Below are 25,287 nucleotides of genomic sequence, written 5' to 3' on the forward strand. Positions count from 1 at the left end.
TTAGTACTATTTATCTGTAAATAAATAAATAGTATTTGTGATGTAATGAACAGTATTTGGCGTTTGCGTAAGAATAAATTCCTCTGTAAGCCAAGCTACTGTATAAGAAAAGTTTCTGAAATTTAAGTACTTCATATGCTAGGATATTTGAAATAAAAATCCATGATTATATGAAACTCTTAATTTTCAGATTGGAGTTTTCTTGAAAAAAGATGTGGGCAAATTTTGGGGTATAACAGTTGTACACTGTGGACATCCAGCAATCGTCATTGCCTATTACATTCACGTAAAGGGTGGGGGTAGTTTTTTGATGCTAGGTTGGGACATTATCTCTTGGATCACCGATTTATTCCCGCCTTTCTTCTTGGTGTTCGCGAGTTTAGAAAGAATATATGCTCGGATATTATGCTTGCAGGGTACATGCTTCACTTCAGTGGATTTGAATTTGGCCATTGGTTGTCAGACTAGAACGAGATACTCAGCCAGATTATCGTTTTTGGAACGTTATTCGCCTAGCACCTGGGAGACGACAAGCTGAGAGTCAATGTATATTTTTACTTCTTAGACCCCTAGGTCATCAGCCAAGCGAAGTCGTGAGAGAAGGATTCGTAATCGGCTTGGTTATTCGAGGTGAGGAAGATTAAAATGAGGGAAACTTAGACTAGGATTCCCTCATCATTTTCCAAGATGATCCACGCGCCGCTTCCTATCGAATTAGACGCTTCGTTGACGAATATTGTCCACTTATGTGTCTCGCTTCTTGAGGGTTTGGACGTTGTCATTTCAGAAATGAAATCCTTTATCACATAGGCTTTGAGGGAGGTTTTACTCTCATACTAGATGCTCGTTTATGGTGCCAAAGATCTTTTAGTTTATGGCGCCTGACACCACGCGGTAGTAGAGGTGAGCATTTGCTTTCTCAAGATGCTCATTTGGGTATGCCGATCCATCACGTGTCTCGATGTTCGGGGGGTTTTCCCGACCTCTAGGTAGCGGTATGTCCATGAAATCCCGTGAGAGTGGTCCACGGGGGATATCTTTGTCACTTGTTCCCCGAGGAGGGTATTGATCATTCCTTGTTTGGTCATTCCGTCGACAGGGAGGCGACCGACGGGTTCTTGGTGTTTATCCAAACATGCTCTTTTTGGGCCCCAAGGTATGTCGTCCCTTTGGGGGAGGCGTCCGACCAAGATTTTTAGATGGCTTTGGTTGATTCTTTTCTAGCTTTGGGTCTTTTCTTTGTCGTCGAGGGGATGGTTTATGAGATTCATAACAATGATACCCTCAAGATGCGGAGGGAAAGTAGCAAGCTTGCTTTAGGGCTTCGATCCTTTAATTCTGGTGGTGAATCAACACATTGGTCTAATTCAGCATCGCGAACACAGTCACATTATTTGGGTTAGCTCCTGGGGGTTCCTGGACAGGTTGGAACCTCACCGGCGAGTCCACAGAGGGATTTTCCGGGTTTGCGTGAGATTTTCTCTTTTCTCGATACGAAACATCATAATCGTTGGATGACGATGAAGCAGTCAGTACCTTCTGAACGATGACCACCACATCTTCCCGTCAAACGTTTCCTACAACGGTACCGTCATCGACGATAGTAGTGATTTGTTCAAAACTTTTGGGGGCTCTGTCCTTGCCGTTGAATTCAGTCATGGTTGATATGGTTTATTTTTTGTCTTTGTTATTGTTGATGAAAAATAGGGAAACCATAAAAATTCTTACATACACCGCCATTGATCGTACCTAGATCAGAGATGACGGTCCAAAGGTCCACTTGCTCAAAAGAATGGGGGTTGTATTTACAATACACTATAATGCTTAAGTTAGTAAGAGTGTGAGACACAATTGAATTCATGTGATAATGAATATACCTGACTCTTCTATAGAGAGAGTATTTATAGCCTTTATTGCTGGGTCAAAGACCTCCTTATTGGGATGGTCGCCCATGCCCATTAGGGATGGTTGCCACGATTTCACCTAGTAGTGGCGTGGGCAACATGTGCCCACGATCATGGTCAAGTCAGTTAGTGAGACTTGCAGAAAGAGTGAAGACCGCATCTCCTTTATAATCGTAGCGTTTACGGAATATAGGAGCACGCGAGTCAAGCGAGCATCCTCAGGAGGATATGTCCTCGTGAGGAATGACTGGTCCTCGGAGAAGGAGGAACTGGTCCTTAGATGACCAGATGTCTCATTTGTGGGCCATTTGCTTAAGTCTTTACGTTTGGGCCTAGTTCGACGTTGGGCCTACTCGGGTCCAGTTCAGATCATATATATGAAAGAAATATATTTATTTATAGAAAAATATAAATACATGTAATTTTATAAGAAATATATATTTCTTCTAAAAATAATTATAGAAAACATCTATTTCTTCTAAAAATATATATTTCTTCTAAAAATAATTATAGAAAAATATATATTTCTTCTTTATATAAGAAATATATATTTCTTCTTTATATAAGAAATGGTGAATTCTTATCTACCCAACTCAAAAAGTTGGGTAAGGTTACCTCCTTTGTAAAATGGTTTAAAAACAACCAGCATTTATAGTATTTTAATAAATAATTAAATGTGTTAAATGAAATGGAATCATGTGATTGGTTGAAGGTAGACTACCCAACTTTTTTATGATGGGTAGAGAAGTTGTCCCCATAAGAAATATATATATTTATAGAAAAAATATATTTTTTTCTTTATATATATTTCTTCTATAAATAAATATTTTTCTATAAATAAATATTTTCTATAAATAAATATATTTTTCACATAAGAAGAAATATATGTATTTATAGAAGAAATATATATATATATATATATATATATATATATATATATATATATATATATATATATATATATATATATATATATATATATATTTTATATATATTTCTTCTATAAATAAATATTTTTCTATAAATAAAATTATATATTCCTTCTATAAATACATATATTTCAGCTCCAATGTTTTGTGTGTGTTAAGTCTTCCATTTCACAATGGTTTCATTTAGTGAGGTCAATACTTCAATTGATGATATTTCGTCTTACTCTCTAATTGAGATTTCTTCTTCTTCCTCCAATGATCACGATGATTTACTTCTTCCACTACCTACTCTCCCAAACGAACTCCTTGAAGAGATCTTTTGTAGACTTCCAATAAAACTTCTCCTTCAACTCCGTTGTCTTAGCAAGTCCTTAAATTCATTAATCTCAGATCTCAAATTTACAAAAAAACACCTTCAGATGTCAACCAAAAACCACCACCTCATAGTAACCACCAAAGGTGAGTCCTACGTAAGATCTTACCCGATTCAAACCATTTTAAAATTTATCACTATCAACGCCAACATACATAACTTTCCTCTCAATGAAAAAGACTTTCATATTGTCTGCTCTTGCGATGGAATACTTTGTCTGGTTGTCAATCTATTCTCTATTATGTTGTGGAACCCTTCCATTAAAAAATTCAAATTGTTACCTCCTGTAAGAAGTCCATTTCAGAGTGGTAGTAGTGCTAATGTTGCATATGGTTTTGGATATGATACTTTTATTGAAAATTATAAGGTGGTGGTTGTTTTTATCGATGCTAGTGGTAATAAATCTAAAATAAAAGTGCATGCTTTAGGCACTAATTTTTGGAGAGTGGTTCAAAGTGATATACCAGTACCGGTGGATGGAACGTTGAACTTTGTAAGCGGCACACTTAATTGGTTTGAAGATAAGGATTATAATATTGTTTCTTTTAATTTGGTAAATGAAACATATCAAATATTTATGCAGCCTGGTTATGGAATAGAAAATGTGGTTAGTGTGAATTTGGGTGTATTGAGGGATTGCTTGTGTATATTCGCCAACACACGTGATTTTTTTGATGTTTGGCAAATGAAGCAGTTCGGAAATGAAGAGTCTTGGTCTAAATTGTGTCGAGTTCCGTTTTGTTCATATTTTTCCTCTATAAAGGAAATATGGATTTCTGATGATGACCAGGTGTTTTTGGTATATACAAAATTGTTGAGAAAGAATGTGGTTGTTTTCGATATCAATAGTAGTATTTTTAAGATTCCTAAGATTCAAAAGATCGATAGTTTGATTGAACCTAAAATTTATGTTGAGAGTTTGATATCACCTTGTTTTTAACTTTAAGGGATAAAGGATATGAAGTTCATTTTTGTAAATTGATGATTAGTGTAATCATGTAATAACAATTTATCTTCTTTAAATTTTTAAATCTAGATAATATTGGTAGTTATTTTATGGATCATTGTTAATTAATAATTGAATGAATTTGTAATTTGTTAAATTTTGTATGTTATTCTCATTTATTAGATGGTTGGAGTTGTTTGTTTTTTCACCCTGCAATACTTTTTACATAGTTCACAAAAATAAATTGCATTAAATATTTTAATTCTCTAAAATTAAAATCATGATTTAGCTATTAAAAAAAAGTAATGGTATAGTTGTTAAAATATCTGTTATATGTTGTACAAATTTTATTAAGTTTGCTTCAAATTTAGCACACCATACATTATGACCTAGAAAAATCTAATCGTAAAATGCATTTAGTAATAAATACACAAAAATTGAAAACCTAAAGGAAACTGGTGCCACACCAATCATCAAGTCAAAAGTGAATTTTTTCCATTGCCAACCAACCAACATGAGTTCTCCACATTTACACTTATCTACTCCAAACAGATAAGTAGATATGATATATTTTAATATGCTTCTCCTTCATCACTCTACTCCTCAAAAGATGGGACCAAGGATCATCAGATTAGAGCATATGAGATTCCAACAAAGAATGTTACATCCCTTTTAGTTTATTTTCATAAGGTAGAAAAAAATTTATGTTAATTTGTTTGTGATCCATATATGTAGTTAAATCGTTTTCACATATTTGGTGTATAATCTTATTCAGTCCAAGTGTGATTAACATCTTACATTCTTGCTACCTAATCCCCCATGTGTGTGTATATATATATATATATATATATATATATATATATATATATATATATATATATATATATATATATATATATATATATATATATATATATATATATATATATATATATATATATATATATATATATATAGATATATATTTGAGTGAGGATCAACTTACTCTAAAAATAAGTGTTTTTAACTCACTCTACAATCTTAACCTTTAAATTAAATTTAATCGACGGTTAATTAAATAAAAATGTTAATTATAATTTTTAATCATTATATTAATTGTAATTGAAAGGCTAAAATTACTAACTTTTAAAATTTAAAAAACATTGTGTTCTAGTCTGGGTCGAGGAGGTCCAACACTTATACTAGGGCCGAACAGGCCCAGTCCTTGAGCTGGGGCCGAGCAGGTCCATTCACACTCCAGGACCAATAACACGCACACTAGCTATTATAAACGTCAAATCCACGTGCCCACTAAAGAGTACGTGGTCCAACCCACTAGCGCATGATTCAGGCAATTTCCTCGGAACCCTACGCTCTGTCCATCCAGAATATGAGTCACTCTCTGACTCAGCCCTACCACGTAGGATTCTGCCAGTTTCCCGACACATGGGCCTCCAATAGATATGACTTAATTAGAAGATCTTGGCTCAGCGTTGGAGGATATAAATACCCTCTTTTACTAGAGGTTGAACATTCATTATTCATTTTATCACACATTTTTTGTGCTTGCTCTCCCTGGTCTCATACTTACTTTAACATCGAAAAGCCTTGCAGGTACACCCCGTTCACAGAAATTCAACACACTACAATTCTTATGATCAGGTGAGATCACATGGTAAGACTAATTAAGCTAATGAAAATAATTTTTTTTTTTTTTGTTAATTCTTCAAACAAATAATATGGAGCAAAATTTTACATGCTTTACACGTGTTTTGGAGCATATAATTTAACTAAAACAAGAATGAAGGGACAAATGGAATTTTAATGCATAAATTATATTTTTTAATAAAAAGTGAAATATAAAATTAAATTAATTAAAAAATATTTAATTCAAGTAAAAGATAAAGAGTTAAAAGATAGTGCATTAACTGTGTAAAATAATTTTACACTATTATTTAATAAAAAGCCTTCAATTTACTATGCCATTAATATTTTTTTAAAATAAAATAATAATTTAATTGAATATATGGTGATGATTGATTCACGTAATATTTTACCAGTATGTGTACCAATTTTCCTAAAGATAAATATGATTTCCTTCAAAATCTATTCATTTTTAAAAGTCAAAGGTTGTTTGGGATAGTGTGTGCAATCAGGGCCGGTCCTTGGAATTTGGAGGCCTTGGGCGAATGAAAAGAGTGGTGCCCTATGTTTTTTTTAACAGTAAATACATAATGATTAAAGAAATAATTGGATAAAAAACACATTTTCATTTGACATTGTGAAAAAAGAATACAAGTATGGATCTTTAAATCAATGTTTATACTACATGAAAATATAAACCACTATAAAGAGACTTCTTATTCTTCTTCTTCGTAGCATTTTTTGTTGCAAAATCATTAATAATTTGTTCATAATCAAGGTTCTTCAAAAAATTATTTTCAATTGAAATCAACGCAAGACTATTTAATCTATCTTGTGACATAGTAGATCTCAAATAAGATTTTAAAAATTTTTATTTAGAAAAACATCTCTCATCAGATGCAACACTGATAGGAATAGTCAATATTATTCTATAAAGCTATGCATGCATTAGGAAAACTATTTAAAACCTTTAAAGAACTCGATATCAAAGAGCTTGATTTTGATTCAACTGTTAAAACTTCTCTAATAACTTTTAAATCTTCAAACAAAATTTCACTATAAAGATCAAGAGAATCTTCATCTTTTAAACAAGTTTCAAGATGTTTATAACATGTTTTCAAGTCCCTATCAGATAATGATCTCAGCCTTTCAATACTAAACAAGAATCCAAAAATATTTCCATATGTGCTATATTGCTCAAATCTTCTATCAAGTAAGCCAATTGTTTCATGTACAATATAATAGTGATTTCGAAAAGACTCTTCAGCAAACTCAAGATTCAGTTATGTGGGTTGAGATAAATTTTCATCATAGTGTTGTTTTCTACAAATTTAACGTTTTTGAATAAACACACACTCAAACTCCATTTCATTCCCAATATTTTCAGCACTAGCCTTAGCATTTACAAATCCAGGTTCTTTATATTCTTTTATTAATTTTGACTTTGTAGTGCCCCTATATATTTGTTAGCCAGTATTTTTCAAAATAATAAATTTTAGCAAATATAAATTCTCTTTTAATATATATAGCGATAAAAAAATTTGTGGTGCCCCTAAAATTATGGGGCCCTGGGCTCCCGCCCCGCGAGCCCGTGCTTAGGGCCACCCCTGTGTGCAATCGTAAATCTCCATTTGGAATCAAGCAAAGCAACCATAACCAAGCTATTGAGGAACCTCCGTTTAATTATAGTTAAATAATTCATAATATAAAATTATTATTTATTTAATTTTTTATCTATTTATTTCAATATTTTTTATTATAATTTTTTACGTTTGTCACACTTTATTTTTAACCTCAATTTTGAAATGTCAAAACTGTTGGAGAATTCTGCCACCGACATAATCTGGTGATCTATCTCTTGTAACAAGAGTCATTGAACCTGCAAAATAATAAGCCGTTACATTAACCTGAGGCGTGTAAGTACACTGTCCTTAAGAATTTATCCGCCTCATAAGCGCAAATCCCCCTGGATTCAACAGGTTCTTCTCAGATTCTTAATAAGACTCTGAGGCATCAGAACAACAAGAAATATTCTTTTCCAGAAGATGTAACCAAAAAACAAAGAAGAAAAGGGAGAAAAAAAATAATTTTTCACGTTCTATTTTTCAGTTTAGTTTTTATAAATGGTAAGAGATTTTATATAAGAAAGAGAAGGATAGAGTAATGGATTTGACTCAGTCAAGTCAAACTTATTAAATTATTTAACCTATTTAAAATCATAATAAAACAAATTAATAATAATAATTAAAAAAATAGTTTCTTATATTTGTCAATAAAAGATGAGATTAAATTATTTAAAACTTTTGAAATATATTCAAAATTTACAACAAAAACATCAACGAATTGAAATCTTCTCCATTTTTTAAAGGAAATGAAGATTGAAGAGCATTATTATTAAAATGCATTTAACGTTATCTAGAGAAGCGAGGTAACGAATGATGTTTCATGGCAAATGTCATTGCAAACCTTAAAGTGATAGATGTAGATAGTTTCAAGCGTTTTATGTTGTTTCATCATCAATTTTTTATATTCAACATGCTTTTATAATGAAAGTATTTTATGTTTCACGCGAATCACTAATGGTAGTGTCTTGAGCGTTGATACTCATCAAATGGACGATGAAGATTTGTTTAAGGACGATGATCAATACCCCCAATAATCATGCTAAATTATCCCCTCAGTTTTTCAAACTGAGGTAAAATATGTTTACCCCTCGGTTTCAATATTTTTTTTCACCAAAAGGAAAATATATAAAATAAAAAAAGTGGATTACAAGATAAACAAGAGGGGGACAAAGCCAAAACTTCTCAAGAACAAAGCCTAAGCCTAGGGGTTCCCGCCTTGTCTAAAAGGTAATCCGGTAAAAATGTCACTATGCACAAAATCAAACCAAAATAAAGATTTGCTCTTATAGCCGATGTTAGCTAGTAGATCCACACAAAAATTGGCTTCGCGAAAGATGTGAGTGATTCTAAAATCAATGGAGATAGTATACTCCAAACACTTAAGCCAACGAGTCTTAATTTTCCACGGCACTAAAGAAGAATCGGAGAAGGCTTTGACTACCATAATGCAGTCAGTTTCAAGCCAGAGTTTAGTCCATTGCTTATCCTTAGCCTTTTCAATAGCAACCACTGTTGCCATGAATTCTGCCAAAACAGGAGTACCTTCTCCCAAGAAAAGACTGAAACTGAGAACGTGAGTTGCTTGAGTGTCACGAAAAATACCCCCCACGGCTATACGCTGAGGAGAACCGGCAACCTTCCCATCGATGTTGCATTTGATCCAAGAATTAACAGGAGGGCACCAAATGATATCCATGGACACCATAGGTCCGCGGGGCTGAATATCAATCCCAAAATTTTTCAGAAAGGTGAAGCATTTAACTGAGTTATCCGCCTTTTTTGAAGTAAGCTTTCCCACCAGTTTTGCTCGGGCTATAACCATAGAGATACAATTCTGCCAGTTCACTTTCTTGTCTTCAAACCTGGATAAATTTCTAGCATACCAAATCTGATAGCAAATGCACACTATACTAGCTTGAAGGACAGCCAAGGCTTGGGGATTCCAACCCTATTTGAACAGGTTAATACAGTCTGACAAGGAACGGATTGGCTGAGGAATTTGCATCAAATTACTGAACCAATGCCAAATTTTAGTAGCAAAAGAGCAGTTGAAGAAAAGATGTTGGGAGCATTCCTCCATACAGTCACAAAGAGTACATTTTGAAGGGTAGGAGAAACCCCTCAAAGTTAAGTTGTCATCCATAGGTATTTTGTTATTCATGAGCCTCCAAACAAGCAAAGAGTGAGCTGGGGCCGAATCACAATCCCAAGGGAAAACTGCCTTTTTCTTTGAACAATCAGAATTAGTGATCATGTTGTAGGCAGTTTTAATGGATAGCAAACCATTCTCCACTGACCTCCAATAGAAAATATTAAAATATTACATTGTTTACATAAAATATTAAAATCCATTGGTTACAAGAAATCCAGATTTATCATCGTCACTGTTATTTCTTGAGAACAACAAATTCATATTTTGTTGCATATCCATCTAATATTTTTAAAGGTTGAACTCCCTTCTTTATTTAACTTGAAGCAATTCAATTGATTATTTTTTAGGTGTAAGATTTTCTTGCAATTCTAATAAAGCCGAATCACAACCGAATCTAGATTTACGATTCTATATTATAACTGCTAGGTGAAAAAATTGTACTAAACTAGATAAGGTAACACCTATCTAGAACTTTTGAAAACTAGATTTACAATTTTTTTTCTACTTAACACCTAGATCTAGTATGAATTTATTCATTCACAAAAGTTCTCGAGACATTTCAATTGTTGCAATATACTCAGTCTCAATAGTAAATAAATCTACACACTTTTGCAACCTCAATAATATGATGTATTGATCAACATGTCTAATAGTTTATATATAATTGACTGTAGTGACTTTATCAGATCCTAACGTATCTAATGATTTATATACAAGATCGGTCTTGTGTCTGTGCAAACTGGACCACAACATACAAACCTCAAAAAAGTATAAGAGTCGAATTGGAGAAAAAAATATCATTCTTCATTTATTTTTATAACTACACTAATAATAGAAAAGTTACACAACACATATATATTAATTATATTTAATACATGAAATTTAGAATAGGACTTCCAAATTGTTTGAGAGGGGTCCTCTTTATATATAAGGGAGTGTGGAAAAGGACTTGGCTTTTGACCATACCATCACCATCATCTTCATAACATACACAGCCTCCCTATAGTCATCATTGGCCATTGGCTCATCATCAATAATTTCTTCAACTTTTATAGTAACAACTAACAAGAAAACTTTGGGAATAATTGAATTCTGCTAAGCTTCTAATAATGCCTTTCAATTCGTTGCTTTAAAATGTTGTTAGTGTTCTTATTAGTTACAGGTTTATTTGGTATAAATTAGATTATCGACTCACAATTTCTTTTTAATCATATATAAAAAAAGCAATAACAAAAAAGTTGACTTATCTCAGAAAACTTTTTAATCATATATAAAAAAAGCAATAACAAAAAAGTTGACTTATCTCATAAAAATTTATAAGCTAGTTTGATGGTTGATAAATAATAAATTAATTGATTTAATTTGTAACATTTACATAGATATAATAATTAAAAGGAAAAATTATAAACCACAAATAAAATGGAGACCATAGCTTCTCACATGTAAATCACCGAATTATTTAAGATGGGAGAGTTTTAGGAATTTTATGTGACACAAAAGTACCAATAAAGCTTAAGGGGAATTTTAGCAGATTGTCATAAGACCTGTGATGTTGTAGCAGAGATGAAAATGTTATGTTGGATGTGTGTTTATATTAGACAATATAAGATTAGAAATGACAATATTAGAGAGAGCAGTGAAAAAACGTCTATCATAAAATAAAATAAAAATAGAAAATAGACTTATGTGATTTGAGCATATAGAGAGAAAACTTATAAATTATGCGGTAAGGAGATTAGACCAAACAGAGAAAGTAAAGATAAATGAAGAGCTGGAAAAATATAAGAGAAATTATTTTTAAAAATATCAATATTAGCCTCGATTGAACATTAAAATAAAGTTGATCCATGCACTAGCGGTGATATTTCTACTTAATTCATGATGTTTCAAGATTAACTGATCTAGTAAGCCCTTCAGCCAAAAAAAAAATTATTATTAGTCAAGAGTCTTGTTAAAAGGAAATGGGTTAGTTGAGCCTTCTATTGAAAAACCTATTAGGTGAAATGGTAAGCTTTCAATGTCTATTATTCATATTTTTAGGGTCTTTGAGAGTTGAATTTGTAAGAGTTTTGGATGAAATTTTTTGGAGGACTATGTATATATTTTTAAATATGTTTAATATTTTAAAGAAGTTTAAAAAACAATATAATGTATTAACATATAAAATCATGTTGTTTTTTAATTTTTTTAAAAATACCCAACTCATATCAAAATATAGACACTGCCATCCAAAATCTTTCCTTTCAATCTTGAATCTCCATCTTTGATTAAAATTATTGTTCTGATATTGCGCAGGTATTTGGTTCCCTACGTAGTTTACTTCTTTATATGTAAGATGGCAAAATTCGATTCAAAGGTCCCTACTTCAGAGTCCACAATATAATATGTAGGGTATGTTTGAGGTACTTCATACATTTCTTTAGGTTGTTGTGGCAACTTTGACAGTTATTTGGTCCATTTATCAATTATTTGGATCAATATATTATTTTGAGGAAGAATAACAATATTAGTGTTTAGTCATATAATACCATTCTTCTTTTAGGACGGATTTTTGTTGTGTTGTCCTTAATGATCTTTGGGTGTCATTCTCTTGTTGCATCTTTCGCATTCTCTTGTTGCATCTTCCGCACTTTTGGACATGAGAGAATCCCTAGCAATATCATATATAATAACAACTTCGGTTGTTATTGGAGTTCAATTCTAAAGATATGTATTGTGTGGGTTCGTCAAAACCATAGTTTGGACATTGTCACAACATGAACTTATATCTTTTTCCACGCCTCCGTAGAGTTTCATACCATGATGGTTGTCTTAACTTCCATAAATTTGTTGTGAGGAAAGAACATGTTTAAGAAATTTCCTCCAACAAGTTCCAATTAGTCATTGTTGATGTAGGTTGATCTACATAGCACTCCTTTGTGGTTGATGTAGTTGCTCATGCTTCTTATGCTTTCAATACTTTCAATAGTTACAGACAGAAACATAAGAGAATCCGCGGAACATGTAAATTTGGAGGAACTGCTATGTTGATTCATTCTGATCCAAGTAAGTGTTGTGTTTGTGTATATCTCTTCAATGTATCACCTCTTACTAAGTTTTTTATGCTGGTTTTGCTGTTAGTAGCTGGTTTATGTATAAACAATTTATGTAGAACTTGTTTTAGTGGAAAAGCTTTGTTTTAGAATATACTATAGCTTCTTCTCCAATTTATTTATTCAATGAATTTTTATAACAACATGGTTTTAAAAAAGGTCCGCAACCGCGAAAACAACCGCGATAAAACAGTTTTGGCAGATGTCGATACCGATACCGTTATCATCGTTTTCTATTTTCTATATTAAATAATAAACTATGGATATTTTAAACCACGACGACTGCAATCAGTGTTGCGATACAGTGATGGAAATACAAAAGAAAAGGACTTGGCTTTTGACCATTCCATCACCGTCATCTTTATAACAGACCCGACCTCCCTATAGTCATCATTGGCCATTGGGTCATCATCAATAATTTCTTCAACTTTTATAGTAACAACTAACAAGAAAACTTTGGGAATAATTGAATTCTCCTAAGCTTCTATAATGCCTCAAAATTCTTACTATTATTGACTATTTCCAACAACAAAATCCATTCCCTATTTGAATCTCTTGCTAGAAGGAGAAGATGATTCTCGAACTATTTCCCGAAAATCCAATTTCTGTCTCATAGTCTTGCTTGATACTTTTTCAACTTTCATTTTCTAAACATTTGTTTCATTTTTGTTACTATAAAGATTATGAACACTTACACATGATGCAGGGCTATGTCTGATGCAAAAGCTCTTCTCTGGATTCATATTCTTTAAGATTATCAAGTATCTGACGAATTCTTGTAGACAGCTTCTCATTGTGTTCTTCGACAATTTTCATAAAAGAAGTTAATTGTTCTTGATATGTTACACACAACCGTTTTCTCATCCGAAGCTCTGTTGTTAGTTCTTGAATTTTCTTATCCTTCTCGTCCTAAAACAGAAACAAAGCAGAAAGCAATCAAGGAAATGTTAGCAAAAACAAAATACAACATCTTATCAATCAAAAAAACTATGAACCTACCATTGTTTGGCGCGCTTCGCGTGGAGAGACTACTAATGGATGATTATGATCTTTCACAAACTTTGTTATCACCCATTTTCCGGACTTATCAAACTTAATATGAATCATTGCCTTACAACCTTCTCTTGTGCTGGCCCTTGGTTTCCGAACTGGCCCGAGTTTCCCTCGTATGCTAACACAATGACCCTCCTTATTACACCCAAGCCTGCGGGCAAGAATCCTACCGTCTCTTTCTGAGCGTCGACAAGACATCACGCGCATGACAAATCCTACATGTCGGGCATATTCATCGTAGAATATTTTAGCAGCGTCTTCGGATATAAACTCCATGCCTTCATATGGTTCCTGTATAGAAAGGTCATGACAAGAGATGCCCAATTCTCTCCCGGAATAACTCTCTAGCAATCTACACCCATCATTTGGTTCCACTGTCACAAATAATTTATTAACCCATAAAAACTCTATAGTAATTAGAAAGCTTTAGATGATATTTCTCCCTATGGATAATTTACTAATGCCTTTTACACATGTTATAGAAAAGTATTGTGTTGATTTTGGTATTTCCGTTTTTAGTATTCAGAGCAGCATTATTACACTGTCTTGGGCTCATTATCTTTTTGGATAAAGCTAACATGTGCCCCAAGGGCACATGTTAAGAAACTTAAATGCTGTTCTATATACTAAACAAGGAAATACCCAAAATCAACACAACACTTTTCTATAACATGAATATATTATACTCTTCTTAGCATTGTTTGAGACTTCTATTAGCTAAAATGTTAGAACTAAGTTAGAGGCTGTGAAGCACCGACACCCGGAACACGATCCTGACACGGCACGGCAGCACCAGTAAACCGAACGTAATCACAAAGTGTTGGTGTCCAGAGGTGTCAGTGCTACACCGGTTTGAGGTGTACCATAAGTAAATACCAATATTTCAAGTCTACAGCAAGAAATTTCATAATAATTTCTAGTTGCAAACCTTCATATGTTTCTCGATGTTCACACATAGCCAAATTAGCATCACCGGAATCTTCCATCCTGCCATTTTGATATGAAAATGAAATTCAAAGGTTCAGTTTTCTAGGAAAATGTATAAAGAATAATCAAAATTGAATATATAGGTAATAAAAATGGCAATTAGAATTGCAGAGTTGAGAACTAAAGAGGAAATTGAGTTACAGAGTGAAGAATATTTGTTGATCCAAATAGAGTGAGGGCGGATCGAGGAGGAGGAGCCGCGAGAGACACGGAGAGTTTGGACCGCGCGGTGGATTAGGGTTGTAGGGTGGGGTTCTTGTTTATAATTTAAGTGGGGGTATTAGTATTATTGCCAAAAATGAATATTTAGAATAAATATATATTAATACAAACAATTCACATCATTAGATTTGTAAAATAATCAATTTATATATAATATACATGTTTAGTAGTAGAATTTTAATAATGATGGTTGTGGCGAATGCATGTTTAAGTGGTAATTGTTGATCATTAATATTTTAGTAGTTTGTGGTGGTTAGAGTGGTGGTTGGTGGTGATGAATAGTGGTGGTTTATGGTTATTAGAGTGATGATTAAAGTGATAAACAATAGTGGTTAGTAGTGGTTAGATTGGTGGTCGAGTAGATGAAATGGGAATCGATGATGGTTATCATGATGATTGTGGGTGATCGACGAGGTGGTTGATTGTGGTCAGCTTGGTGATCGATGATGGATGGAATTGTGATCGAGGATGGTCTAAATGATGGCTGGTGGTGGTCAACATGGTGATTAACAGTGGTCATAGTGGTGATTGATGGTAGTCATATTAATATTGATAGGAAGATTTTCCTACCAAGATCTATTGAACTAGGATTTCTAAAATAAAAGGGGAAGAACAATAAAATTGACTAAATAAAATAAAGAAAACTAAAAGACTTTTTCATTTCTTTGATTGATTTTAAATGTCTCTATGAGACTACAATATATACTACTCTTAATGGATATTAAACCTAAAAGCCCAACAACTATTAAAGGCCCAAATACAACTAGAATTCATTAACAACATTAATAAATAATAACTATTATACCCTTCTATCATTGCCGACGGGTTCACTTGAACCTTGTCCTCAAGGTTCTAAAATTACTCCGGATCCCATTGCTTAAATGGAACAACCATAACAAATAAAATCCAACCACTAATGTTTGATCCATAATGTGTATCAAGTAGTAGTACACTAGGATGAGAGGAACGTATCATTGCTAGTTCCTTGGCATTTGGAAATCTGAAGACCACATCAGCACACCAATTGTAAAAAATAACAAGTTCCTTAATTTTCTTAGCTGAGCTTGCATAAGCGTCAAAGACCTTCACACAATCGGTATACTCCATGACAAAGAATTTGTCAAGCAACACAGCCACAACAGAATTCCCCTGAGAAAAATAAACATGAGTGACATTTATCCCGACGTCAGGTATTTGGACAAAAACACTACCACTGGCAGCTTCTTGAACCTGTGTAAAGATATCTTTTGAAACTTCAAAATGACCTTTTTCCGCAAAAACAACTGCAGCACCGTTAGCATCATATAAATTCGGAGAATGCTGAATCATAAATCTGGTAAAAAGTTCCTCGGCCTTTTCTAAATGAGTAGCTTTTAGCTTTGGATTTCTCTTTTCATTGCGAATTGCAGCAAAGTGTTTCCAGTTTCCTAAATACAATGTAGCATATGAGTCCTTCCAATCGTCAACCTCAAGCACACGTAAATACGACTCCTCTGTATAACAATATTGACCATGATAGCAAGTCACAAAGAAATCAGTTTTACCAATAGGAATAACCTTGCAAGCAGCCACTGAATTGACTTCCAGCAGCAACATTAAAACATTATCATTCTCTTGTCGGCAAGCCTCGTGAATTGGAGTATCCGTGTTTTTATTCTCAACAGAAAACAAGTCGTGCTTATCTCCGACATAAATGAAATGTGAGCCACTTTTGAGAATTATTGTTGTGGCTATGAGTGTAGCTTTCGGTGGTCCTGTGTCATATGGATCGGTGTTAGGGATGAACGCATTCAACACAGTGCTGGCCCATACATGATACTTGATGCTTTTGTGAATGTCATCCTCACTATAAGACTTGATGACAAAAAATTTAGCATCAGTGTATTCTTCTGGAAAATCAGACTTGTATTGCTCACAGTCTGGAATATTAGAAGTCTTCTCTTCATCAGCACTAACTGGCAAATTCCACCCTCTCACAGCAAGAACAAGCAGTGCAATAACCTTTTGGTTCTTACCACCCTTGGCCCAAGGTGTACCAACATTGAAAAGAGTTGGAGAAGCATGAGTAAACCATCTCTGAGACATCAAATGATAAGTCTTAACATCAGATTTAATATCATGCTTGTGAATTCCAACAGAAACCCTCATTATCATATGTTGAGGCCTTTCAAAAACAGTCCCATCAACTTTCAACAGAGAAGACATGTCAAGGTTCTTGAATCCAAAGTAATCATAGTAAAAAACCCTGTCATAAATTATCTCATTGTCCAATCGAATCGCATTTTCAATGATTATTTCATAGACATCACTAGCAATCAACGTTTCAGAAAACGAATCCTTAGTGTGCTTATGCAGATTCGAAACAGCAGTCTTAGCAGCCAAAGAAGCATAATCCGGATGGTTAGGCGTCATGCCTACGGCAGTTTCTGCGGCCAATTCATCGAGTTGACTAGTAGTCACACCTCTATAAACACCAGCACAAACCTTCCGAGAGGCCAAAACAGGGTCGCAATGCTCGGTGCTTAAGCCGTAACTGAGTTTCTTCAAGTGCGCCGTAATCTTATCGAAATGAACAGTCTCTTGATGTCGGTGTCTCTTAACGACATACATCTTGTATTGATTTGAGAAATTTTGGTTGGGGAATTTGGTCGAACAGTGTTGGTGCAAGAGTGAAGAGATAGGTGTGAGAGAAATGGAAGCAAGTGTTGTTGTGTATTTATGACTAATTGATGAAGGTAAATTGATAGGGGAAGAGGAAGGTAGAGGGTTTTCAGAAACCCTAGATGCTTGATTCAAATCTGTCAGTTTTTGTTCCATGATGGGAGAAGGAGGCGATGGTTCGAAAACGTAAGTTGAAGAATTGTTAACACCCACTTCGAATTTCTTGTTCGTCACTGGCTTAGTAATCGGTTGTTTTAGTAGCTGTTTATCTTCGTCCATAACTAGGGTTTCAACGTCCTCGCTATAAACTTCTTCAGCGGTTGGGTAGTACTTTTTGCCCTCGGCTAAGAGCATGTCTGCATCGACGGAGGCGCCGGTTGTCAGCCATCCGTTTGAGGGACCTTCACCGTCGGACTCGGCGGCTCTGTTAGACTCTTCGGGTTTGTCACGGTCGGATTCTTCTTCCCAGCCGGAGTCTTGGTCGGACTCGATTTTGGGGTCGATGTAGTTACCGTACTCGTCGTATAAGCTGTCATCCATGGTGAAAAGTGGGAATGGATTGAGAGGGATGGAGTGTGAGTAGCACCAGAGAAGAGGTTTTGAGCGGAGAAGAGTGTTTTTGAGAGGTTTTGTTTTTTTTAATCTTTTCTTAAAACAAAGCTGGGAAACTTGCAATTTCTTTTGATATTTATGATTAATTGAGGAAGAGGTTTTTGTTGGTTGGGGTTGCTGATGATGAATATAGTAGTAGTATGGATAATGAGATGATGGATAGGATAAATATGGGTTATGATTAGGTGGATGGGGTGAATATCCATGATTGAGATAGAATTTTGGTGATGAAGATCCATGAGTGTAGTAAGGTGTAAAGAGTTCCCATGGAAATGATGGAAAGGATGGTGTGGTAGGAGTGGTGTTTATGGTGGAGTAGTATGGAAATGAAGGTGAGTGAGAAGAATAATCCATTGTAGGGTTTTGGTGTTCAAGAATGAAAGCACCAATTGATAGGAAGATTTTCCTACCAAGATCTATTGAACTAGGATTTCTAAAATAAAAGGGGAAGAACAATAAAATTGACTAAATAAAATAAAGAAAACTAAAAGACTTTTTCATTTCTTTGATTGATTTTAAATGTCTCTATGAGACTACAATATATACTACTCTTAATGGATATTAAACCTAAAAGCCCAACAACTATTAAAGGCCCAAATACAACTAGAATTCATTAACAACATTAATAAATAATAACTATTATACCCTTCTATCAAATATCATATGTGGATAAAGTGGTGATAGTTGATGGTCGTGGTGGTAGTCATACTGGTAGTCATACTGGTGGTTGTTGGTTGTTGTCGATGGTCAGAATATTAGTTGGAGCACTAGTATGAGTGGTGGTCAGTGGTAGTCAAAAGTGATCAGAGGTGACCATAGTGGCAATCAAATTAAATATCATAGGTGGATAAAGTAACGATTGAAGATAGTCGTAATAGTGGTTGATGGTTGTTAACAATTGTCGTATTGGTGGTCGCTGGTTGTTGGTATTTGGTAGTGGTCAAGATAATGGTTGGAGCAATGGTATGAATATGGTCAATGATAGTCGGCAATTGTTGAAGTCGATCTCATCGATGGTCAAAATAGTGGTTGGTGACCATTAGTGATAGTGTATTTGATTTAAAAATAAAAAATAAAAAATTCAAAAACCCATTTTCCAATTTTGAGTTTTAGTAGGAAAATATTTTGGAATTATGTAAAAAACATATCAACTTTATCTTTACCAAATATGTTTTGGTTTTCAAATTGATTTTCAAAATCAAAAAATCAAAGGCTTACAACTCCAATTTGAAACCATGTGTCTCTTTCTACTAACATTTTGAAAATCCCCCTCTCACACAAACTTCAAATTAAAAGCGCAAATTACTTATTGCATACAACAATACCACAATCTATGCAACCTATAAGGGTTTTAAAAATTTGCAAAATAACTCAAAAACTTAAAGAAACAATGAAGTTTAACATCAAACATGAATGAAACAATAAGCCAAAAGGTTGAAATAATTATTTTATTAAAAATAAAAGACATAGAGTAATAATTTATGTTTCTTCTTTTTTCTTTCCACAGTGGAACAAACATTGATTGGTAAGTGAGGATGTAATGCTTGTTGTATTGGTTTTGAACTTCTGATGTGATGGACGAAAAGATGACTTGTAAGGTTAACATTTCAACGCTTAAATCAGTATGAGATTGAAAATTTGTGTGTGAATGAGAAATAATTTGAATGCCTGAAAAATTGTGTGTTTTCCCTCTTAAATAGGACAAGAGGTTAGCAGTGAAAATTCGTGAATCATGGTTAATCGTCAAATTGATCTAGATGGCTAGCAAAGCTCTCGCATGTGAAATTATCTGCTCAAAGAGGGAAAAAAAGGACTACATGTATTGTTTTACATCCTTCTTACTATATTATTGGACCTTGTGGGCAGTCCATGATAGTTGTCTCCCAATCCCTTGTTTTGGCTTTGCAAAATTAGGGTTTGTAATACACATCATTGCCCGATCACTGGATTCGTGGATGTGGAGGCCATTCATAGGACACCATCACTCTTAGGAATAATTGCATTAAATTCCTTTCTCATGATAGGTAATTTTTCACTAGGAACGATCAACGCGTGTCCCTACGCTAGTTGGTGATAATGTTCCATCTTTTCCTTAGAATGATCAAGTGATTCAAACTATTTTTTGAGAGATCTCAAACAGTGGTGGTGCCTAGTGAATCGTACGATCCTTTGTGAATGAATAGGATACATATCAAAATCTGAGTGAAAATAAGATGGATGTCATTATAAAAGAGAACAAATGTGGTAAGATCATACATATAAGAAACCCATAATGAAAACATAAGAAGCACCATCAATAAGTTTAAAGAGAACAAAGTGGATAAAAATAGGATAACAAAAAAAAAACAATATGAGCAAACTGTACTAAAAGGATATTAATCCAAGCTCTGATAATAGCAACATTGTGACCAACAACGATGACAGGGAGGACATCACAAATCAGAGGATGAAAATCCAGATAAACACCAATATATATATATATATATATATATATAGGGGACGTATCAAATGAGAACTTTGGTTATTATGAGAATTGAGAACTTTTAATAATAACCATACGATTTAAAATCAATGCTCAGATATGCATTTATGTGATATGTATTTAAACTAGAATCTATCTATTAATTATTGTCACTTAAAATTTGAATGAAATTTGAGGCATTGATTTTAAATCGTATGGTTATTATTAAAAGTTCTCAATTTTCACAATAACTAAAGTTCTCATTGATACGTCCCCTATATATAAGATAGGATCTGTTGACACCAGGTATAAGACTTGCACCAAATCTCAATAGTTAAAAGTATTGATCAAACAATTATATTGATGTCAATTAATAGTTGAATAGACACATCAGGCTATACGACGCAAATTTAAATATAAAACATCCTAAATTTTATTTGATTTATTCACTTTTAACACATCTAATTTATAAAAATAATTTTTATCTATTTTATTAAAACAACTTAAGTGACAATTATGAAAAATGTGATTTTGAATACACCCTCCGTTTTATATTTAAGAAAATTGTACCTTTTCATATTCATTGAATAATATATATATATATATATATATATATATATATATATATATAATCTAAAAGTATTAATTATTCAATAAATTTAAAAAAAAAATTGTTTATAATATAAGATTGAGAGAGTACTTAATAGTACTGTACTCATTTTATCCCCCTTCTACTAGTAATGTATAGCACGTTTAGTCAATGAAATGTTTACATGTAATAAAGTGATTACTATTTCCAAGGAACATCAAAAGGATAGCAAGTGTCCCTATTTCAAGGGGCATCTTTACTTACACTTGAACAAGATATACTTAACCTTTCTTGTAGTCTACACTTATTATTACGGTTCCACTTCTAGTCTCATAATATCCCATTTTTTTCTTCCCTCAATTTCACGTTCGCATCAATGGCTGAAAAACCCGAAGAAGAACTCGAAGTCACCGAATGGGAACTCATCAACAACGACGAACCACCAATCGTTTCCGCTACCCCCGAATTCTCCACTCCCAATTCCTCATCCATTATCAGATCCGATCATTTCTCTCTCAATCAAAACCCTAATTCGGTTAATTCGGTTTCCAGTAGTTGCAGTTCGAACTCCGAAATCGATCGAAACTTCGACGATTCCTACGTCGCGAATCAGCTTTTCCCTAATCCAATTGCTCCGGAATCATCTTCCAATAATAATCGGTGGAATGATTCTGATTCCGATAATTCCGTTATTTCCGATGATTCCGATAGGTTTGTTGCAGATACAGTCGGTTTGAGCGGTGATGGTGATATTGGTGTTGATTCTGAAGAGAAAGTGGAGGAGGAAGTGGAAGAGAAAGTGGTGAAAGGGGAGAATGAGAGATTGGTGTGGTGGAAGGTTCCTTTTGAGGTGTTGAAGCATTGGGTGAGTCCTCTTTTGATTCCGGTTCCGTTATCGGTTGCGGCTGCTGCTGCGTTTTTGGGGCTTTTGATATTGGGGAGGAGGCTTTATAAAATGAAGAGGAAGACTCAGACTTTGAAGCTCAACCTTGCTCTTGATGATAAGGTCGATCTTTTTGTTCTTATTTGCTTTTGATTTTTAGTTTCTTATAATATTATGCTATGATTTATCGACAAGAGACACCAGACACAATACTGACACTGATATATAGAGACTAATAAGTAATAATAATTTGAGAAAATGAAAGTGATTGAATTTAAACTCATGATGATTTGAGAAAATGAAAGTGATCGATGGTAAACACACTCATAATAATTTAGAGAAAATGGAAATGATTGAATGTAAACACATAGTCGTAGGGGTTGAAAATTGAATACACGTTCAATTTGAAGTTTTGTGTTACATGACGCGGATGTTTGTTTTTGCGGTGAAGAAAATTGTTTCTGAGCAAATTGATTTTGGCTAAAAAGTTGTTTCTAAGCGAATTGATTTTGGCTAAAAGTGAATTAAAGGTAAAGTGATATATATATATATATTTGTATAAATTTTTGCAAAAGTAAGTTGAATAGTAAAGTTTCGTGGAAAAAAAAATCACGTTTAGACTCAAAAACTACAAATTCTAACTACAAGTAGAATTAATTCTTGAAAGCATAATCAATTCTACTCTAGAACAACCAAACATGTCATAACCAATTCTACACTTCCAGAATCTATTTTGAATGCTCCAAACGGGAAACCAGACACATGATATAAGCTTATATAGTTTTTCGATATTAATGGATGTTTGGGAGAGTGTATTTGGTTTTATCTCATGTAGACTTGAAATATAAAGTATGTAAGCTATTTTTAGCTTATTTGGGTGGGGTAAGCTTCCTAGAAGCTTATTGGATGATTGCTTGATAAAGCTGTTTACTTAATTATGGTTAATTCATGGTTAAGGTATAGATAAAAAGGTTAGAGCAAGGATATAATTTTGACTTTGAATATGGTTTGATGTGATTGATGGTTGTGATTTGATTCAAAAAGAATAGAAAGTAACCCTCATATACTAATAAAAGACTTGTAATGAAAATTCCTATAACAAAAAATTAACCCTTATGTCGTGGTTAGTACTTAGTAATATACAAATACATGATAGTATTGCATAAATGATAAAACACATCTTTTATAGTTGCATAACAAAACTAATTTAGTCACTGAAACAGAGAATGAAGTGTTGTTGCCTAATCAGAGAGGCTCAGTATATATGCTATTTGTTCATTCATGTTATGGTATACGAGGCCCAATCGGGGATTTACTCAGCAACTTCTCATGATAGTGATGATGCCTCGTTTCACGTGTTTTGTTTGGGAATGAATAACAGGATCTTGAGTTGGCACATGGAGACAATACTTTGACTGTCATAGTAGTTGATTGGAACTGCAACATGGACCGGTAATTCAGTAAGAAGAGACTGATTCTAAATTATTTCACCTGATGAATATGCAAGACCCTCAAATAGAGTATCTTTCTTCAGGGTCCAGTGCTATCGGCCGAGATTTAAAATCTTGCCATGCCATCCGCGTTGTGGCACTGTCATAGCAGATTATGGTGGAAAACTCGCAATATCAACCTATATTTACCATTGTGGAGCCCAAAAACTGCCACGGATATCTGCTATGGCCGATAGTCGATAGCACTGCCAGTATTGTCGATGGCAGACGGTGATCCATGGCGGTGAGCCAAAATCCCGCCACACCCTCCGCAAAGCGCAAAGCGGCGCTGTCATAGTGGAGTATGGCGGGAAAAACCTGCAATATCGGCCAATATTTACCATTTGGATATTCAATAACACTGGCCTGATGCTCTATAGGCATCACAAAAGACATGTAAAGCAAGGTGAGTCCACGGAGGGGCTTGCATTAAACTAGAATGCACTTTGACAATTTTCCAATGCTCATTTAGTGGCCATGCCCTAAATTGGCACGTCTTATTTTCACTATAAATTTCAGATTTGGTGACGGTTGCATATTGCAATACACCCACCTACAGTATTATAACAGAACTGAAGGTAAACCATACAGTTTCCTCCAAATTCAGCAAGCTTACACCCGCCAGGCATAGATGTTGAAATACCCCAAGATTATGCCCTTTATGCCTGTCTGAAGTAAATCTCTATAGAGCCATCAATCAGTATATAATTATTTTATAGTTTTTCATTGCTTAAAGTATTCTGGTTTTGGTTGACATTTGACTATACATAACTAACCGGAACTGCCTTTACACAAGTGTCTACTAGCGTCAAGGCGGGCACGGGATGTCCACTTTTTAGTACGCACATATGTGAAAATATAAACTATATTATTATTTTTGCTTAATTTAATTTTACTCTAAATTATTTATAAAATAGTAGAAGATAATGAAATGAACGAGATAGGTAAACTGTTATATAAGAGTTAGTGACAAAGGATAAGTTGAAGTTTAAAACAAAAACTGGAAGAGTTAGTGACAAAAGATAAGTTGAAGTTTAAAACAAAAACTGAAAAGGGTATAATTAGAAGGAAAAAACAGGCCCCACAAAAAATATGTTTTGCCTTGTTCTATCTTGTTATAATGTTTTTAGCAGAAATATGCACATAGAACACCATACACTTATGATATTATCTGTATGTTTTGACCTTGATTTTATGGCCTGATGATTATTAGACCCGCAGGTTTTTTAGTGTCATTTTAATATGCTGCATTCATTGAGAATTTTTATAACATTGTTAAGTTTCTGAGGTACACTTATAACACTTTTAGCAGAAGGTAGCTCAGCTCATGGGTCGTGTAGCACGTCTCAACGAAGCATTTTCAGTTGTGAAACGTATTCCTGTGGCACGACCATCTCTGCCGGCTCCTGCTATAACTCTGAGGCCTGTGATGAGTATGAGATGAAGAAAGAATTCGACAAATTACTTGATTTGATGTAGTGTGAAATTGCAATAATGTTTGTAATATCATAAAAACCCTTTAGTATGAAACATGTATGGATGTATGTATGAATGTATTATGCACGTATGTATGTATGTATAAGTGTGTTGGGGTCGAATTTACGAAGCTACTCAATGGCTTCTTGTATATGACATTATATCTTGTTGATTTCTATATCTTTCCAACATATTTGTTTTGGGGGTAA

General features: G+C 33.9%; 3 protein-coding genes across 3 annotated transcripts; 2 read left to right on the forward strand and 1 right to left on the reverse strand.

Moving 5' to 3' along the window:
• Positions 1-3,006: 3,006 nt before the first annotated feature.
• LOC131659908 (F-box/kelch-repeat protein At3g23880-like) lies at positions 3,007-4,146 on the forward strand. The gene has a single exon (XM_058929023.1). The coding sequence runs from the start codon at positions 3,007-3,009 to the stop codon at positions 4,144-4,146; it is 1,140 nt and encodes a 379-aa protein (XP_058785006.1).
• An 8,988-nt stretch (positions 4,147-13,134) lies between these two features.
• On the reverse strand, positions 13,135-14,957 carry LOC131657341 (protein FAR-RED IMPAIRED RESPONSE 1-like). Its single transcript, XM_058926747.1, has 4 exons — positions 14,826-14,957; positions 14,626-14,684; positions 13,644-14,071; positions 13,135-13,553 (listed from the first exon to the last, which is right to left on the reverse strand). Exons 2-4 carry the CDS (start codon positions 14,681-14,683, stop codon positions 13,353-13,355), a joined length of 687 nt encoding a protein of 228 aa, XP_058782730.1. The 5' UTR covers position 14,684; positions 14,826-14,957; the 3' UTR covers positions 13,135-13,352.
• A 6,537-nt stretch (positions 14,958-21,494) lies between these two features.
• Positions 21,495-25,287, forward strand: LOC131593503 (uncharacterized). Its single transcript, XM_058866006.1, has 2 exons — positions 21,495-22,235; positions 24,915-25,287. The coding sequence occupies exons 1-2, from the start codon at positions 21,606-21,608 to the stop codon at positions 25,044-25,046; spliced, it is 762 nt and encodes a 253-aa protein (XP_058721989.1). The 5' UTR covers positions 21,495-21,605; the 3' UTR covers positions 25,047-25,287.

Source organism: Vicia villosa, linkage group LG3, assembly GCF_029867415.1.
Source record: "Vicia villosa cultivar HV-30 ecotype Madison, WI linkage group LG3, Vvil1.0, whole genome shotgun sequence".
Classification (NCBI taxonomy): domain Eukaryota; kingdom Viridiplantae; phylum Streptophyta; class Magnoliopsida; order Fabales; family Fabaceae; genus Vicia; species Vicia villosa.